This window comes from Aphelocoma coerulescens, chromosome 13 (assembly GCF_041296385.1).
Source record: "Aphelocoma coerulescens isolate FSJ_1873_10779 chromosome 13, UR_Acoe_1.0, whole genome shotgun sequence".
NCBI lineage: Eukaryota > Metazoa > Chordata > Aves > Passeriformes > Corvidae > Aphelocoma > Aphelocoma coerulescens.
The window spans coordinates 19,178,872-19,197,139 of NC_091027.1; the positions used below are offsets into that span (position 1 = coordinate 19,178,872).

At 42.1% G+C, this 18,268-nt stretch overlaps 1 protein-coding gene across 18 annotated transcripts in view; it reads right to left on the minus strand.

Moving 5' to 3' along the window:
* The window catches only part of KCNIP1 (potassium voltage-gated channel interacting protein 1), a 291,334-nt gene that overhangs the window by 16,462 nt on the left and 256,604 nt on the right, over nucleotides 1–18,268 (minus strand). For all 18 annotated transcript variants that reach the window (XM_069029332.1, XM_069029330.1, XM_069029333.1 and 15 more), the window contains one exon: nucleotides 2,966–3,090. In XM_069029332.1, the coding sequence (XP_068885433.1) occupies nucleotides 2,966–3,090 (125 nt within the window). The remainder of the gene's footprint in view (nucleotides 1–2,965; nucleotides 3,091–18,268) is intronic.

Sequence of the window (18,268 nt, forward strand, 5' to 3'; positions counted from 1 at the left end):
AGACATCAATTTATCAGTTTTCATCATAAAAATACTTTCTTGCTCTCCCTCCCTGCACTTCCATAAGTGCTCACCAAACTTTACTCCTCTGGGGGGCAGAAACTTTCTTCTAATTCCAGCCTGTGCCTATTCATGGCCATTTTGTTCCTGTGCCGATATAGCTGTTTAGCTCAAACAACTCTGGTGTTTTTGTAGACAGTAGGTATCACATTTTCTTTTGTTAAGTTGTGCCAAGGCAAGACCCACCAGAGGTTCTGCTGGGTTTGCCTGTTTCTTTGCTCTTGTAGAATCCCAACCAAAAAGATGGGACCAAACACCTCACATTAGTCTGGCTCCAATCTCAGTGAGCTCTGAAGTGCAAAAGAGACTATTCACATAATGCAGAATCCTTCGAGCAGAGGCAACTGCTAAGATAAATGTGAAATGTTGGTCCTAGAATCAAGAGATGCTGGAGGGTGGCACCCTTTCACAAATGAAAAAGCAAGCTGAAGGCAAAGAGAGGGGACATTTGGCCAGGCAGCAATAATACAGGCCTGGTTAGTGTGCTCAGCTTCTCTGGACATGAATTTATTGGCAGCCTCCATCAGTCTGGTGCAAAACCACCAGAACAGACCAGTGACACACCAGGTGAAGACTGAGATGATTTGGAGGGAGTGGGGGAACAGAATTCAGAGACAAAGAAAGAACTGGTTTAAAGGTACTGAGAATTAGGACCCTGGTGAGACAGGGCACTAGTCCAGAGGCCACCCCAGGCTGTGCTGAGCTGCCTTTGGTGGAACACCATCCTTGTTCCTGCACACCAAATCCTCTGCAGCCAGGACTTCAATCCCTCTGTGCCCAATACAAGTTCCTGCAGATGGCTCTGTGATTATCCAGGTGTTGCCTTGTGATTAAACAGGACCTGTGCAATCACTGAGAGCAAGCAGTAAGTACAAGCCAGAAAGGAAAATGACTGTATTCCCACGGGGATTTCAAATCTCCAGATGGCACTGTAACATCATCCCAAAGAACAGACGGTTTGGTACAATAGCAAATATGGTAACAGCTGAGCCAGTTTGCCTCCTGTGCGTAATTACTCATCCCATTGAAACCATGATTTGCAGACTACCAATGTTAAAGCTACACTTTCATGTCAGTTTAAACCTTAGATATGAAACTTTATTGTGTGTATTTATTGTGCATATTGTATGCAGATCAGCTGGATAAAAACAGCCTGCTTTGTCCTAATATCCAGATATAAACCAAGACCTTGCCAGCACTGTCAATTAATACCAAGACCTTCAGTGACATCCTAGGTTTAGGTCACAAGTGGCACTTGTCTGCCACTCTTGCCCTGGGAGGTAAGGCCTCTGTTGTGCAAAGTGATAGCAAAATTGGGAAGGACAAGAGGTAAATGTCCTGAGTGCTGAGAGTGCTCCAAGTCTGCTTCACTGGTCTGCATCTGCATCTGCAAATCCTCCCAGCACAGAGCAGAGCTCTCCCACACAGGATTCCCACCTGACAGCAATACAGAAGGCTCTGTAGAGATCTTAGCAAAACTAGGTTTAATCCCCTGCTGTAGGCAGTCATGTCATATCTGCTGTTAACCTGCCAAGCTCTGTCTCAAAAACCATATGATTTCCTGCTGGCTGCTGAAAGCATGAAGAGATATCAGTGTTCAGTTAGAAAACTTCACACATGAAATGACCTCTTACGTGCAGCAAAGGCTGCACAAATATGCCATGTGCACCAAACAAAAATACAGAAAGCTGAGCTGTGCTTTGGCCCACTTAGGTGAGCAGTGAAATAAAGGGTAAAACCACCAGACTCCTTGGAAAAGTCAAATATACACTGGAAATGTGATTAGGTCAAATTCCAAAAATCTGTCAAAAAAGAAAGGCCCTTCTCAAAGTCCAGCAGGTTCCCTCAGATCTGCCTGTGTTTAAGGTAGCTCAGCTTTCTTTTGACAAGTTTTTACCCAACAGACTTGACTTTCTAAGAAATGTCAGCATTTTGCTGTGATGGTCATTGAATGCTGGAGCTGTCCTGCAAGACAACTTAAAAACCACTCTGTTTATTGAGCCAGCTCAATTCTGACCTGTTAATCATCATTAAAACATCAGCTGGCACAAACCACCTGGGTGACTAAATCCTGACCCTCAGGCAAACATGTAATGAGTACTCAATCTTCAAGGTCCATAAAGCATCTGCTCCATGTAGCCTCAACATTCCCCATCCATTTCTGCTTATTGTGAGGAGCCCCTGAATGGCAGCAGAAGCAGGCTGAGGCTCAGGAGCTGCAGCCTCCCTGCTCCCAGGGAGCCTGGCTGGAATGGTGGCTCACAAAGATGGGCACGGAGCTGTTCTGCACACCCAGTCATGCCAGCTGGCATTGGTGCCTGCTTTCCCAGAAATCTGCAGCCTCTCTCTTGTCTCCTCAGTCTTAATACACATTTAACTTTTGATTTCTCTTTGGCTTCTGCCACTCCAGTCTTATTCCCTACTTATTACGCAGGAGTTTAAAGTCCTAAAGTGCTCTGCTGAGATCCTACTACAAGAGCAAGATTTCTGCAGCTAGAGAAGGGATAAAATCTCCATCCTGGGCAGCTAATCATGAGTGAACAGTACCACTTATATTTGAACATGAGGAGATGACAACAAGGTTAAAGTAAGTAACCATAAAAACACTTTCAGCTTATCTTCAAGTGCTGGCACAGCTGAGGAAATTGAAGTGTCCTTGCTGACATTTGGGGAACAAGTTTAATGAGACCATTATGTACTGAATATGCATCCAAACCCAGTTTTAGGCAGATTGCAGCGTCATAAATATTAGATGGAGAGGCAGATTGTGTTCATTTTGCTGTAGTAAGGGAGATCTAATACAAAACTACTAATGCTTAGCAGGGGAATAATACAAAATCGAGCTGAGAAGTTGAGGCTGGTGGGGACATACATATTAGACTGTTCACTGCAGTACTGTTCTTACATTTTTAAATCCTCTGTAAAGAACTTGAAGTTCTCTTTTAGTGAAATTGGTTTGTGCTTCAAGCTGTTCCAGTCCCTCGGGTCTATGGCACACTGTAGTCATTTCTAATTCATCTTCAATTTTATCTGAAAGAGAAGACAGGAAAATATTTATTTTGGTCGTTACCTTTGCTCTTTTAACATGATAGATAGGACAGACTGGATTTCAAGAGCAACAGATCAAAAAGAAACCACCAACAGAACTGATCTGTATAACTGTTTTCAACCTCTTGAAAGCAAAATAAAAGCCATAGCAGTAAAGCAACAGCTCACATTTCTTACTGGGCTGCCAATTAGCCGCCCATTCATGAAGCCAAAATGGTGGTGAGAGCAGAAAGGCAGCAGCAGACACATTGCTCCAAAAGGCAACCAGAGACATTTCATACTTAAATATCGAAACAGCGTGGAGGAATAGCACTTTCAAAGAACTGGCTTTAAAGAAAGCTGTGCAAATATATCTGAGAGAGAAGACATGCTCAGGCATATTAGACAAGGACATTATACTGAGGGTAAACAGTGAGGGAAACTCTTCTGTGTGCTAACCAAAAAGCTTGCTCTAGAGACAGTGAAGGTCACTTTAGTCCTAGGAGAAATTCAAATTTTGTCCACACTTGCAGAATCTGGAATGAATTCAACCTGAATTTACATGGACTTTTTGGGGAAAGAGATAGAAAATGAAAAACACTTATATGCACCTTTCTCAAGAGAGTGTTCTTCTGCAAGGAAGAAAAATACTTGAGATCTGTCATATCCTGTATTACCATAACATCACTTCATTTTTGATACATGTTTTCCCCTGTCAAGCCCATCCCCCAGGAGCGTATGTGATGCCCAAATATATAGATACTTAATGTCTGTCAGTTTGAGATTCTCTAAACTTCAAGGACCAGATCCAGCCTTCAGCTGACATGAAAATCCAGTCCACATCCAAAAGCTGCTTGGCATAAAAGCAAACACTGCCTTTATTGTCAAAACTGCACAATTCATGCCTCGTAAAAACATTTTAGGTTATTTGGCTCAAGCATAATATAGTAACTTCTGCTGTAAGACAACAACTTAAATAGAAATTTGCAAGGAAATAGAGTCACTCTGAGTAGAGGAAAGCATGAATTCAGAGCAGACTGGCTCAGTGAAAGAACAGACCAGCCCAAAGGTGTATTTTCCTAAGTTAACTAATTCTTCAGAGATATATGTACACACACACATACATATATATACATATATTAAACTGAATGTTATTAAGGGAGGGCACATGTCAGTAAGTGCTAATGGTTAATTAACACTGGTTCATTTTGCCAGTATTAAGAAATTGGTTCAAAATGTTGGTGAATTCAGCCATCCTCCTAATCCACCACATCTGCATCAGCACATTTGTAGGCCTTGAACAAATAAAATGCATTCCTAAATACTGTTCTGAAGGTCCCTTGCACAGACGGGGAATAAAGGTGAGAGGCTGTAACAGCATGGGACAGGAGCAGAGTATCAGCCGGTGCAGAAAAAGGGACTGAAGGCTGGCAAGTGGCCAAAAGAAGCCTGAAGGACTCACCTTCTCCACACAAAGGGAAAAGGAAGAGTCTAAAAATTACAGCTCCTGTTAGAATAAAGGAGATGAAAAAGGATGTCTGCTACAGAAAAAAAGAAAAAGTAATGTGAAATAAGGTGGGAAAGCCATTTTCTTTGCAAGAGAATTAATGCCACAAAATGAAGGAATGCAGAAGCTGTAAAGAGAGAAAAACATGGGAACTTCTTTAAAATGAGGGAAGAGAAATGAGTGGTTGAAAAAAAGAGAGAAAATCCATTTAAAAGGGAGCCAGGTTAGGGGAACCCATCATTAATGTATACATTGTACAGGAAATATCTTTCTAGTTACCTTTAGTTAACCATAAATCACCTGAACTTTTTCCTTAACAAATGCATATAACCTGGCTCCCCTCCCACATATCCCCGCTGTGCCCGATGCCACCAGCAGTTTACACAGGACATTGGCAGGCATTTGCTTTTCTGCCCCACAAGCAGGACTTGGAGGCTTTGTCTGCTCTTTAACCAGCTGAACATGCTCAGCTTTTCACCCACATTTCCTGTTGCTTGAGCCGCCCTAAAGTTCTTTACAGTTTCAGTCAAGGTAAACTGTAACACAGTGGCCAACTACTCTTTATATCCTATAACATGATTTAACAGAGAGAGTGGGATAAAAAAGAATTATCTATGCAGCCTACAGGGTGAGGCTGAAGGGGGAAACCAGCCTGTTGGAACTCTCTCACACTTGCTTTTACTTATGCCCCTACAATGTGGAGGTTCAGATGGTTTCCACAGAGCCAGGAAAGATTCAGCTGAGAAAAGTCTTACTCTTTGCAAAGGCATTTTGATATGACTAATTTTTTGTGGCTATTGTATTTGCCATATACTTTCCCACCTCCTTCTTAAGCAGACAGTTTTTAAAAACACTTACTGGAATTTGTGTTAGTATTCTAAAAAACAAGTAGTTAAAGAAAAAGGTCTCGCTGGTGCAAAACTTGCCATACAGCTCCACAACAGCTTTAAACAAAATCTACAGAATTACAGCTCAAAACTCAGAGTTGTGTAGATGCCCTTTACACAAGCAGACCCAAAATTAGGGTCTTGGAATTATTTTTTTCCAAAATATTCTTGAATAAAATATTACTTGGTGAATGCTGTACTTTAATAACGATTCTTGTCTTTTGACAGTACTGATCTCATTCAGTGAGTCATTACTTCAAAAGAGTGACACTCATCTCCTTTAGCTTATCCTGAAAGAACAGACTTTCCCAACAGTCAGCTCATGAGCTTGGGTTCCACAGGGCAGATATTTCTATGTTAAGAATAAACCAGATTATCCTTGTATGTTTGATTCTATCTACCATGCTGAGAAATGTCTCTCCTTTTTCTACACCAAACTTCAGAAAGAAAATGAGGAGAAATGTATCCCTTGCAAAGGGACACTCTATTTTTTCCTTTGTTCCCTAATCCAGAATCTGTGTTAAAATCTGTCTCTGCAGAGGATCTACATTAACCCCTGTGGGTTAATATTTTCATCTGCTCCCTCTTCCTCTCCCAAGGGAAGTATTTTAAAACTCAGCAAAAGAATTCATGAAGCTTTAGATCTGGCCAAGGGGACATTCAAATTGTTGCCAGACCAATCATTTTCCAGTGAACACTTAAAAATGGCAGAAGCTGTTCCTTCAGGAACAGGCTCCAGTACAGCAGAGCAGTCCTGGGCGTTTTTTGGAACATCACCACAGAAAATAAATACAACCAAGACCTATTAGGTCATTTTGTCTATCACTTACCAACAAAGAGCTATTTTCCATGTGTCGTGATAAAACTTCTTTTAGGAGTAATCAGCTTCACGTTGATAGGCCTCACAGATCAAACACCCCTCCGTCACGTTCACCACATTTAACACACAGTTGTCATCCCATATTCAAAGGTTTTCCTTCAGCAAGATCCCTGTTCATCCTTCCTCCCTTCCTGGCTAAGGCTGCAGTGGGCATAGCGCAGAGCAGGAGGGACCTGAAGCCAGACCTGAGGACACAAACTGCTCTTCTGTGCAAACTGATTGCTTCCAACTCATTAGTCCTCACCCTCCACAAAGATTTTATTTTTTCATGATTTGTTTCCTTTCAGTGCTTGCTCTCAAGTTAGCTCTCTTCAACCTTTTCTTCTCTTCCCTGATAACCTATAAATTAACCACAGAAACCGCAGTGGCAAAACAGGAGATTGGCACTTCCTCCTCTGCCCTCACTTTTTATCATGGGTATTGTATTTCCTTTTATTTACATTTTCATTATCATTCTGGCTCAGTCCCTCCAGCTCTTCAGAGCTGTCACTGTATGAAATATGAGCTCTTGCATTTATAACCACTAGAGTTTTATTAAACTGAAGCTCACTGTAGGGTGGTGAGTGCAAGCAAAAGTGTATATACATAAACACATGCAAATTTAAACTTTTGATAGGAATGATGTTAAGATATTTTATCTAATACCATATTCTTCCTCAGTTTTGCTTTGTTTACAGTTTGCTGTAACAACATCCAAAGATATTTGAGCGAAGGAAACAACTTGCTGTTGGTTTAAAGTTAATTTGCTTCTCCTTCAATTCACAAGTGCATGAACAGACCTTGGGACTGACCGCACCCACTGCAAGGGGTGAGTGTGGTCAACCCCCCAGCTGGTGCTTACAGCATCCTTATCCTTTCTGAGCTGGAAGGACATCCCTGCCCTGCTGATGGAGACACGCGACCCAGGGGCTGGGTACCATCCAGCTGCTTAGTGAGAGCTTGAGCCTTAGCAAATAGGTGCCAATTTATTACTCTGGATCTCAAAGCATGGGGTTTTTTTGGTTTTTTTTTTTTGCGTTATCTGTACTCACTACTTAGGTGGAAGCAGTAACTAATGCAGAAGGTTTCTTCTGCTTACAGGTACTGATAAATGATAATTTATTATTTTTCTGGTTTTAGTTCCAACACTTGTTGAAATCATCCCGGCATGAATCCCTTCCATGCCAGTTGGCTGCAGTGAGTTGTGTCCTAGCCTGAAGATTGTTTAGCCAGTACAGAACATTCTCTTAGCTGTTTTCCTTACCATGTGTTTAAAAATGGAAGAATGGGATGTAGCATTTCCTGAGTGAGAATCCATTTCTTCCCATAGTTTTGTGGCTGCTTTAATAGCAGGGAATGAGGTCTGGGTCTGGTAGAATCACCTGTGGTAATCTTACTCCAGTGTAAGCCCAGGTTAAAATAATCACTTAGGTTTGTATTTTTGTGCAAAATAGCATCTGTATTTGCTTAGCCCATAGGATATGCACATTTCCTCATATAATGAAAACCAAATAGTGACTTCACGTTATAAAAAAACGAATCGTGACATAATTGCATGTACATGCATATTTTAGACTGTTGCTAATGAAAGAGACTGTATTTCATTTCACTGCTCCTTACTCAAGAGCAGAGAGTGAATATTCCTTAAGGCAAATCGATGTTTTAACAGAATACACTTTAGAAATTACTTAACGAGGCTTGCTTTATTCATCCTTTCATATTTGTTCCAATTTTACTTTCTGTTATCTTTACCATTTGGGAAGTTCCATACTCAGAGTGCCTGCAAATGACCCTGCAGCATTTCACACAACGGTTTGGATTGGAAGGGACATTAAAGATCATCCAGTTCCAACCTCCTGCCACGGGCAGGGACACCTTCCACCAATCCAAAGCGTATTTGTGTCCTATAAATTGTGTGTTATTCCCCAGCCGCTGCCTCAGCTCTGAGTTTGAGCAGCCACATTCCTGAGCCGGCCCATCCTTCCTGGCACTGGCAGCTGCCCCTGCACCCACAAACCTTGCACAGGGCTGGGTTTGCTGGGGTAAAGTCGCTTGGGAAATAAGCATCAAACAGCACCAAACACCTTTCTCAGGTGCAATCCTGCAGCAATTCCAACCCATGTGCCTGCCAAACAAGCAATAGTGAGGCCTCATACAGTGCTCAGGCTCGCCAAGGACAGCCCAGAACCTAAAACACAGTTTAAAGAGTGTAAACGATGATTTAATAAAAATGTAAATGACCCCGTCCCCTGCATCCAGAGGTTGCAAGGTGAAACCGCAGAACACCACTCTCCATGGCTCACGGGAGAACTTTGAAAACAAGTTGCTTATAATAAATTCACTTTTTGTTAAGGAAAAAAGTCAAGACGTAAAGTGAAGCTAATGTGCCCAGTGTTAATTGTAAAACTGACAGGCATTAGATGAAATGGGTAATTTTACAAATACAGCTGAAGGGGATTAAATTACGTGCAAGAATTATTAGACTGCATCTTGCTTTTATTAAAAAAAAATTAGCTATACTTTAGGAGCAAGGACCTTAAGAAAAAATTAACTCTAGTTTACCCACGGTATATTTGAAATTAATCTCCAGACAGAATGTGCTCTTGGGCAGGTCTCGCAGGAAATAGGTCTTGCCTGTGGGAAATCAATTGCAAATATTTGGAAATTTCATGAAGAGAAATAACTTAGGGCCTGAGTCCTAAGTGCTCATTAGGGCAGGAAGTTGTGGGGCAGGAGCTGGGTGAGAGCTGCGGGAGACGCAGCCTGGGATGTCCCTGGAGCTCTGAGCTTCCCGATCCCGGGCTGCGCTATCTGGCACCACATTCCTGCGCTGTGCCATGTGCTCCCCCCAGGGCACTGTCCCAGCCTTTAAGCGACCCCGTCCGGCAAATCCCGCACACCCCTGGAGCCGGGCAGGGGCAGAAGCAGCAGCTCAGACTCAGCTGTGATTCCAAAAAAGGGGCAAGGAAAATCTGCTCATGGCAAACAGCAGTTAAAAAATGGCACAGAGGTACCTACTGATGTACCAAATATTAAACACAAAGCTGAACACCCTTTATTATTATTATTATTATTAAAAATAATTCTTAATAATACTGCCTGGATGGAGAGATCAGTTTCCAAACCAAAGAGACTCTCTCCAGGCAATAAACCAAAAAGAGAGTGGTGTATCCTTATCTCCTCCCTTTTTTCTGATATGATTTTTTGATTCATTCAGGTGTATTTTGAGCTGGATCTTATGGTCCGTGTGGGTCCCTTCCAACTCAGAATATTCTGTGATTCTGTGATTTTCACCACTAAACCAGCAACATCAAATTCATTACACAAACAGCCAAGCTTAGCAGGGTTGTTCTGCCTTTGTGAACCTGCAACACCACCACTCTCCGAGAGAAGATACATGAAAACCCAACAGCGTATAAAATTCCAAGATAAAAATAGCGAATAATAACAAATATAATTACTAAAAAAAAATAGATTTTTTTATTTTTCTTTTCTAATCCTTACAATGATCTATGCAAAATGTATAAATACTGTCCTCTGCCTCTATACTCCTTTAATTAGCTTCACAGTTGTACCCAGGGATGCAAAACCAACATTATTCTCCAAAAAAGGAGGCACAGGAATTTTGAGCTACCTCTCAAACGTCTTTCTGGAACACAGCTAAGATCAGTTACAATGGTTTGAACATGAAATATGCAATGTCAAATTTGAATTCAGATGTTTCTGCAGACACTGAATGAAGTTCACCTGTCATTGGAACTGTTTTTGCTGTGGCCATTCCCAGAGGAAGAAACTGCAACGTGTCCTTCCAGTGCACTGGCCTTACCCAGGACAGCACTTCCTTTTCAATCTTCCTTGCATATTCCCACACGTCCTGTAGCAGCATTTATAAGGCAAACAACTTGTGAAAACAGGTGGAAAATCCCTGAGAGCTTGCTTAGTGCTCTGTTGCTTTTCCATGGGGATGCTGCAGAAAATGTACTTTTGGGACAAGTGCTTTCCTCCAAGCAGCTGTTCAAAGCTGACTTTTAAAAAAAAGGAAAAAACATTAAAAAAACCCCTTACTAGAAAGATTAGAACATCACTTCCCTCTGATGATTTTCAAAAACTTCATACTCATACCATCTCAAAACTTCAGCTGAACTGGGAAGCACTTGACTCAGCCCTTCATGTGATAAAAACCTGCACACAGGAGGACTTGGAGGTCGAGTCAAAAGTTGGGGCTTCCTTCCTGGGAGGACTGGGCTGCTGCAGCTTAACCAGAACTGGGGCATTTTCTTTCTATTTCCTTCTATTTCTGTGGGAATAAACTCAGCTGGGGGAAAGCTGTTTCCTAGGTTAAGAAACCTACGAAGAACTTACAACTGATAAAGTCAAACTGGTTGAAATTTTACCTCTCTGATACATGTAAAACCATTGGGCAGGGTCTAGGAAAAAGGGAAAAAAAAATTAACAAAAAGGAAGTGACAACCACTCACAGCTAATTTTAAGGTGACATTGGATGTGTTCTGCGAGTGCCACAGAGTATCCTTTCCCAGTGATTGTAGGATTGTTTCCAAGTGTATTTTCCATTCTTTTCCCCTGAACTGCCTCTTTCCCTTACCCCAATGGGCAGGAAAGGAAGTCAGAGCTTGCTGTCCCCTGCATGACCATGAAGCTCAGGGCAGCGTGTGAAGGGAAGCACGCACCCACCCATGCACCCATGCCTGCAGCGAGACAGCAATGCAGCAGTCATCCTGCAGCAGCCTGGGGAAGGGGTGAGGAGAACTTTGCATGCAAAATCTATTGAGGGCAGCAAGAGGGGCCCACAGCCTTGTGCTCCACGGTCTGGATCTCCACAGCAGTAGGAATAAAACAGTGATTAGTAAGGGTGAAGGAGTCTCAGGTGGTCTGGAAGGCTCTAACTGGTGCTCTTTGCAGTCACGTCACTTGCAACATCGTCACATCCTCTGGGAGAAAATGTCATCAGAAAATTAGGTTAAAAGTAAAAGAAAAATAACAAGGAATAGTTATGTTATAAATAAAGTATGTAATTCGTGCTATTATGTATAAAACTAGAATGTAATCAGACTATGTAGAGACAGTTTCACAATCCCTCCACCAGCTTGGCTGAGAGAAAAATTTCACAACACCAAAAGAAGTTCTCTCACAATAAGTGAGGATTCCACCTAGGTGGGGTTGGATCTTATCACCGGGACATTTGCACCATGACGACTTGATTACCACCTTCTGATATCTACATCTCATCTGATAAGGAATCGGACATTCTGGGAACTAAAAATAACTGTTCCAGGAACCAGAGATGGCCCATTCATCATCAGAGATGGCCCTTCCATCAGCAGAAATGGCCCACTCATCACCCAGGATGGACAATTCATCGGACCCAGGAAAGGCTTTGTGCAGCCCAACTCCGGGACAAGAAAACTTCATGAATATGCTAAAATTACGAGAAGAACAGAATTAATTCAGACTCTGCCCAAAAACTGTATAAGAAGGGACCAGCCGAAGCAGCAGTCGTGAACTTGGGATGTCTGGTGCGATAGAGATCAGATCTATGCCGGTTCACCCAGCTCTGACCCCGGGCTTGGAGCTGCTTTTCTCGGTCGTAGCTTTCTGTGTGACCGATCTTTCGGCCGCGGAATAAAACCTAATTCTTTATTAAATTTAATTTGGCTGAATTTCTTTATTTCAGTTATAAAGATATGTATATGTCTTCTCATGGCACCAGTTTCTTTTCTGCAGAACTTGGCACACGGAATGATCTGCAATAACCTGCAAAAGGCACCAGAGCTTTGGTCAGAATGTGGCTCCCCAGCCTGACCTCCAGCCCGGGCAGCTCCTGCCCTCAATCCAAATCCAGCTAGCCTCTGTTCCCTTCTTTTCCAAGCAGTCTGTGCCTCCAGCTGCCCAAACTTTCCAAAAGCTCTCCCACCTCATCATGGGCTCTGCAGTGTCTTGCCTGGGGCTGCTGCCCAGGGAGCCCCGTGAGCTCAGCACAGCACACCTTGGCCCTGGGAGCTCCCAATAGGCTCTGGGATCAAGTGGGCCATGGATTCAATCCTACAGACAGAGCAGCAGTCCACACCAGGAGACTCACGGAAAGCATATAAAAACAATTAGTAAAATTAATGAACTCCACTCCATCACATACAGTATAATCACATGACTTTTTAAACTTGATCCACCAAGACAGGTTTGTAATAAACAAAGAGAATGAGCAGGCTGCTTAAAGAGACCCTGAATCTTGGCTGAAGACAAAGTTGTTGAGACATTAGCCAAGGAATCACCTGCTTTGCTGGGTAACCTGAGGACAGGAAAAAAATTATCCCCCATTTCAAGTCTAATTAGGATAGTTCTACATTAGCATGTTAACACTAGCTGCAAACTAATTTCCATTGATGGGAACAAAGAAATGTAAATGCAGTCGTTAGAGAAAGCACAACAGCAGTGGCCTGATTTAGTAAGGGTGATAAGAAAAAGCAATAGAGTATATGGAGAGGGCCCACTGGAAATACTGGGCTTGAAAAGACGAAGATGCATCAGAAATTATTTTGGATAGCAGGAAGACTACATGTGCTGAAAAAAAAAAGGCAAAAAAGTATCTAAATTTCTGCATAGGGTAACCTTGTGGCTTATCAAAACTTTAAACTGTAGATAATATTTTCTGCATAGAAATAATATTCTCTTCTCCTCTCTGCAGAGATACGGGGAAAAAAAACCCTTAAAAGAGAAACAGAAAAAAGCTTCTTGTAACAACGTATTTTTCTTCACTGTATGAAAAACTTCACGGAGTCAGCTTTCAAGAGTTCAATATAAAATTAATTCCCTTCCAGATTATTAAAATTATGGCTATGTGTTTTTGCTTTACAGCCTATACTTTTTATTTAACACTGAATTCTTCTTTTTTGAAAAATGTCACTTTTCAATTAAAAAAAAACAAACAGAAAAGGTCTTCATCATCATTTCAAATTCATATGCTTATGTCTACTTATCATACTGAATAGCACAGAAAGAAGAAGTTATGATTCCTTATCACCACTTATAAAACCTCTTTCCAAAACACGAAGAAACTGTTACTGAGGACTTGATTATTTGTCAAACACAAACCTCACAGGTACCAAAATAAGATACAGGAAGCAGGGATGGAAAAAAGGAGAAAAGCCTGAATTTGCAGTCACATGATCCTATTTTGGCAGTGCATGCTAATAAAATGCTCACATTTCCCCTGCAAGATCTGCATGGCAGCATTTTGTATTTGTGCCCATGCCCAGTCATCTGAAAGTTCAGAAACTTTCTGACCAACACTGGATTTTATTTCATTCTAGTTGCGCTGGTAGAAGACACCACACACCTTAGAACTATTGTTTGACTTTGTTCCTATTATCTGAGAAACTGGACACGGCCAATAGTATTTATTTCAAAGCTAACCCAATTCTGGTGTAGAGTAGATTTCTGGTAAAGGTAAAAAGAAGGTACTGTTTGTCTCACTTTCAGGAAACCAGTGCAACGGGAGTGCTGTGGGGTGTGATGAAACATTTTTATGGCTGGAGGTGTGTCTGCCTAGGTCTCTGTTTTTATGAAAAGGGTTTTCAAAATCAGAAAGGATCTGTTTTAGACTCTAAAGCAGACTATTTTGTTTAATTGAAAGAAATTTAAAGGACCTAATTAGAATAGATATAAAATGGATTTGTGCTCAAATCCCTCACTAGTAAATATACAGAAGGATGGGTCCTTAGCTCTAGGATTGCTTTCATTCAGCTCCAGTCTCTTCTCAGCTCCAGAAGCCCCAACACAACCCCTCTGCCCTCAGGGAGAAATATATTTATTACATAAACATTATAGAGCTGTTGGAAGTTATAGAACTTCTAACATTTTTAAACTAACTTTAGTCAGGGGTTTTGTTCGTCTTCACCCAGGGGAAAGGGAATGGAAGCTTCTTTTCAAAAAAGCTCTGTTCCCTGGGCAAGGCCTGATGAGCTTAACATGTCAATGGACTGGGAACTGCCAGGGGATGCACAAGAGATAAGCGATCATTAAGGAACTTCAATGCCCGAAAGTCCCTCCTGGTGTGTCAGAGACACCTTGTCTGGGAAAAGATTGGTAAGAGAATGAAGAATGAGGAGCTGAATAACAACGAAGATGAAGGGATCAATAACCAATAGGAAACCAAATACTGAGAACTGTGTAACTTGGGACCGAAGAACATTGAACCAATTAATTGATCTGGTTTTGTCTGTATAAGTGTGTGGAAAATCTGGTAAAAAGTACCATTTGGTAACACACCAATTCCCAACTGAAAAAAAAATTAAAACCGAAAAATATTTACATTCTAACTTTTATATAGTTGAATAATTTTGCATGGTTTGTTAAATAAATATATTTTCTGCAATGCACAGGTTTTACAGGCCATGGAACCTGGCAGCCCTTCCCATTTTACTCGGTTAACATGAAATTGTGCATTTTTTCAGCAGCACTTCTTCAATTCAGCTTCACTGTCTCTGAACAAAAGACAGCTCAGGCTGACATACAGCCCCCCTGCCCTGCCCCAAGAGCGATTCTGTTTTGTTGGGGTGTTAACAGGCAGTCTCCCCCAAGCATATAAGATCTTAATTTAAGAGATGGGGGAGTAGGTCTAACAAGTGAACAGATGCTCATTGCCATAGCAAAAGCCGGGAACATCTCCACAAGCACCTGTCCTGGCAGGTGGCCAGGCTGGGGTGTGCCCAGGGGCACAGACACCCGTGCAGAGCAGCTCACACACACTTGGAACAAGTGTTCAGTGCTGCAAATCATCCTCGTGCTCAACCTCAGAAGCTCAGTCTGGGCTGGAGTTCAGACAAAGGCACTGCCTGGGGCTGAGTCTAAACTACCACCAGCAGCTTGTGTGCTTTTGTGTATTGTGCTGATCTCCAGAAACTCTTTAGCAATTCCAACAGCAGTCCAGGCTTTGCTTCATACCATTTTCCCCCAAACTCCAGTAACGAATTTTGCAGAAGAAGAAATCCTCTACTCTGTCTCAAACACAAGTCTATATCCATGAAGGCCCTCAAAAAGCCTGTCTAAACAGTCAATCCAAGGACAAACACCCAAAATCAGACCTTTGCAAAAACCAAGTTGCACATGGTGCATTTAATAGTTATGGCTACAATTAAATTGCAGGATTGCAATAGGACACAATATAAAACTTTTTTCCAACACGTCCCAAAAAAATGGGTCCCAAAACCCAACTCTGTTCTTTCTCAAATGCCAGCAGCAGCAAACCACAAGCCCAGCAAAAAAAAAAAAAAAAAAAAAAAAAAAAAAAAAAAAAAAAAAAAATCCTGCTAGCATAATAATGGCCTCGGAGTAGAATTCAAAATCAGTCATTTCCCTTTAGGGGACTCAAAAACCCAAACATTATAAAACACCGTTCCCCTGAGAGGGGACTTTTGCAGAACTTGCAGTATTTTGCTGGAAACACAAAATGTTTTATGCAAATCAGTTCTTACATCCTTAGCTGGACTTGGACTGGCGAGCCCATGTATTTGCAAAGAGGAATGTCTAACACAAACTGCAATACATGCACAGAGCTTTCTTGCCTGACAGCACGGACAGCTCCTTTCAGCCTCCCAGACAGAAGCAGAAATAGCATCCACAGTTATTTGCTCCCAGTAATTTGTTACAGCAAGAGTCCCATTCACAGCGTTCCACTCCTTATGAATCTGTTTCCTGCCCTGCTATGGAAATGAATTACACCTCTGCAGCTCGCCAGCTGAAAAGCCTCTATAGTAAAATGGGAATAATAATGCTTATACCTCCAGATACACTTCCCCAGTGGTTCATGCAAGTTCCCTCAATTTCAGTAGCTCTCAGTTAATGCACATCCTTTGTTACCTATGGGCCTGGCTTCGGTTCTGTTCTGCCACATAACACAAAGCCCCACTCAAGTCACAGCAAAGACTCTCAAAATGTGCATTTTTTCTAGGTTGATATCTATGCAGTGCTTAAAGTACAGTATGTGTGTCTAAACCACTCCCCATACTTCAATCAGCAATCCAAGGAGTGCAGAAAAGAGTAACAGAGTGATGAAGCTGAAAGGTGACCAGTAGGAAGAACAGATAGCAAGCGTGCACTTGATTAAATAAACATTAAAAAATGACTTATCATTTACCAGCATGCTGGTAGAAATGAAGAACAGAAAATGGAAAAAACGTTCATGCAAATTCTACCTCCTGAAAAATTATCATCTAGCCAACTACAATGAAATGTCCCTTTCCTCCAGCAGTCTAACAGCTGGAGATGTGAGAGGCAGCAGCAGGTCAGCCCCAGCCTCCCGCAAGGGGCACAGAGCTCAGACCCTGACACAGCATGCTTGCAGAGGACCTATTTCTTATTAATGGGTAACGAGGCCCAAAGAAAATCCCTACCTACTACTCACAGCATAAATCTAACAGTTTAAGCATATTATGATACTTTTACTAGACTAAAGTCTAGGTTAGGAGCTACTGCTGGGGGAAAAAAAATTAAATTGTGGTACATGAGAGGGCACACAAAGGATATGGAGGCAGCAAACTCTTCAAAAGAGCTGGCCCAAGCCACTGGCCTTAAACTGGTTTCCCCAGGTAAGATTACGATTCCAAAGCAGCAAGGGAGATGAAAACCCATGAGAATGTCAAGCCATCGGACATGCTTTATTAGAAGAAATATCAGAAACACTTCAGAGGGCACTTAATGAAATAGTTGTAAGAGACTTCTGAATTATGAATTAGGTACGTGAACTTACCTTTTTTCCTTTTATGGAATAGGTAATTTATCAAAAAACCTCTGATGAGCCAAGACAATGTATTACAAATGGACTTATTCTCTCTGTGAATTATTGCTGTCAATGTTTTTTTTCCTCATTGAAAACCAAATCAGACACTTCAAGTCCTTGATTTACGACTGCACCAATTTCCATTTAGACTGGTTTGCTCTAGCTTTGAGTTAGGAAACAGGTTTTGGAAGAACAATAATCAATGAATATATAATAGGGTGAAATCAAGCAATCAGAAATAGTAATTAGTTCAGTGCCTAATTCAAGGGCATTTTATCCCTGAGTTATTATGGGAAATAAAGAACTGTATAATTGTGCATTCAGGCAGGTTTTAACTACAGTGCAAAAACTAAGGGCTTTTTCCCTGCTCAGAGGCACCTTTTTGAACAGGTGGGGTTACACACACTTGGCACTGGCTGCAGACTTGACAGGAGAACTTTTAAGACATTCAGAAAAAGAAGGTAATGGCACAGGGACAAACAAGTTAAACCACACAAACCCCTTGTAAGGGCACTCTCAGTCACGTAGTGTTTAAGGGTGTGATTGCAGTGGATCACAAAGCTGTAGCCTCCCCTGAGATTTTATTCTGGATTGGGACTTTTCAGCTGGAGACAGAGAATTTGTGCCTCTGAGCGTGTGCATTCGCTTCCCGTGGAGGGTCTGGCTGTGCCCTCCCCAAGGCAGCCTGAGCGGGGGTGGGGAGGGGGAGCACTAAATGCAGATCCCTGAAGATGCAGGAGCAGCCCCAGGCGAGGACAGCCAGAGCACTCGGTCCATCCCCAGCCCAGGGCCGGGTGCTGCTGTGGGCTGGCTCTTCCCAGGCCGTGCCCCACAGCGGCGGCTGCAGACCCTGTGCCTGAGCCAGCCCTGGAGGCATGAGCCCCCAACAGGGCACTGAAGCCCTTTGGAATTCAGACTGGTTTGTGGGAGATGTCACTCCCCCAAAGCTGATATTCCAGATTGGGAAAATAAACAAACCCATTATTTTCCACAAAATGAAAGTTTAGACTGTGATTTAGAAAACGTAATTTGGGAAAATGTTTCAAATTTTATACCTCACAAATGTTCACATGACTGTGATACAGCCAGAAACCATCTCCCTCCTGCACCATGTCTGTGGTCAGCTTGTCACAGTC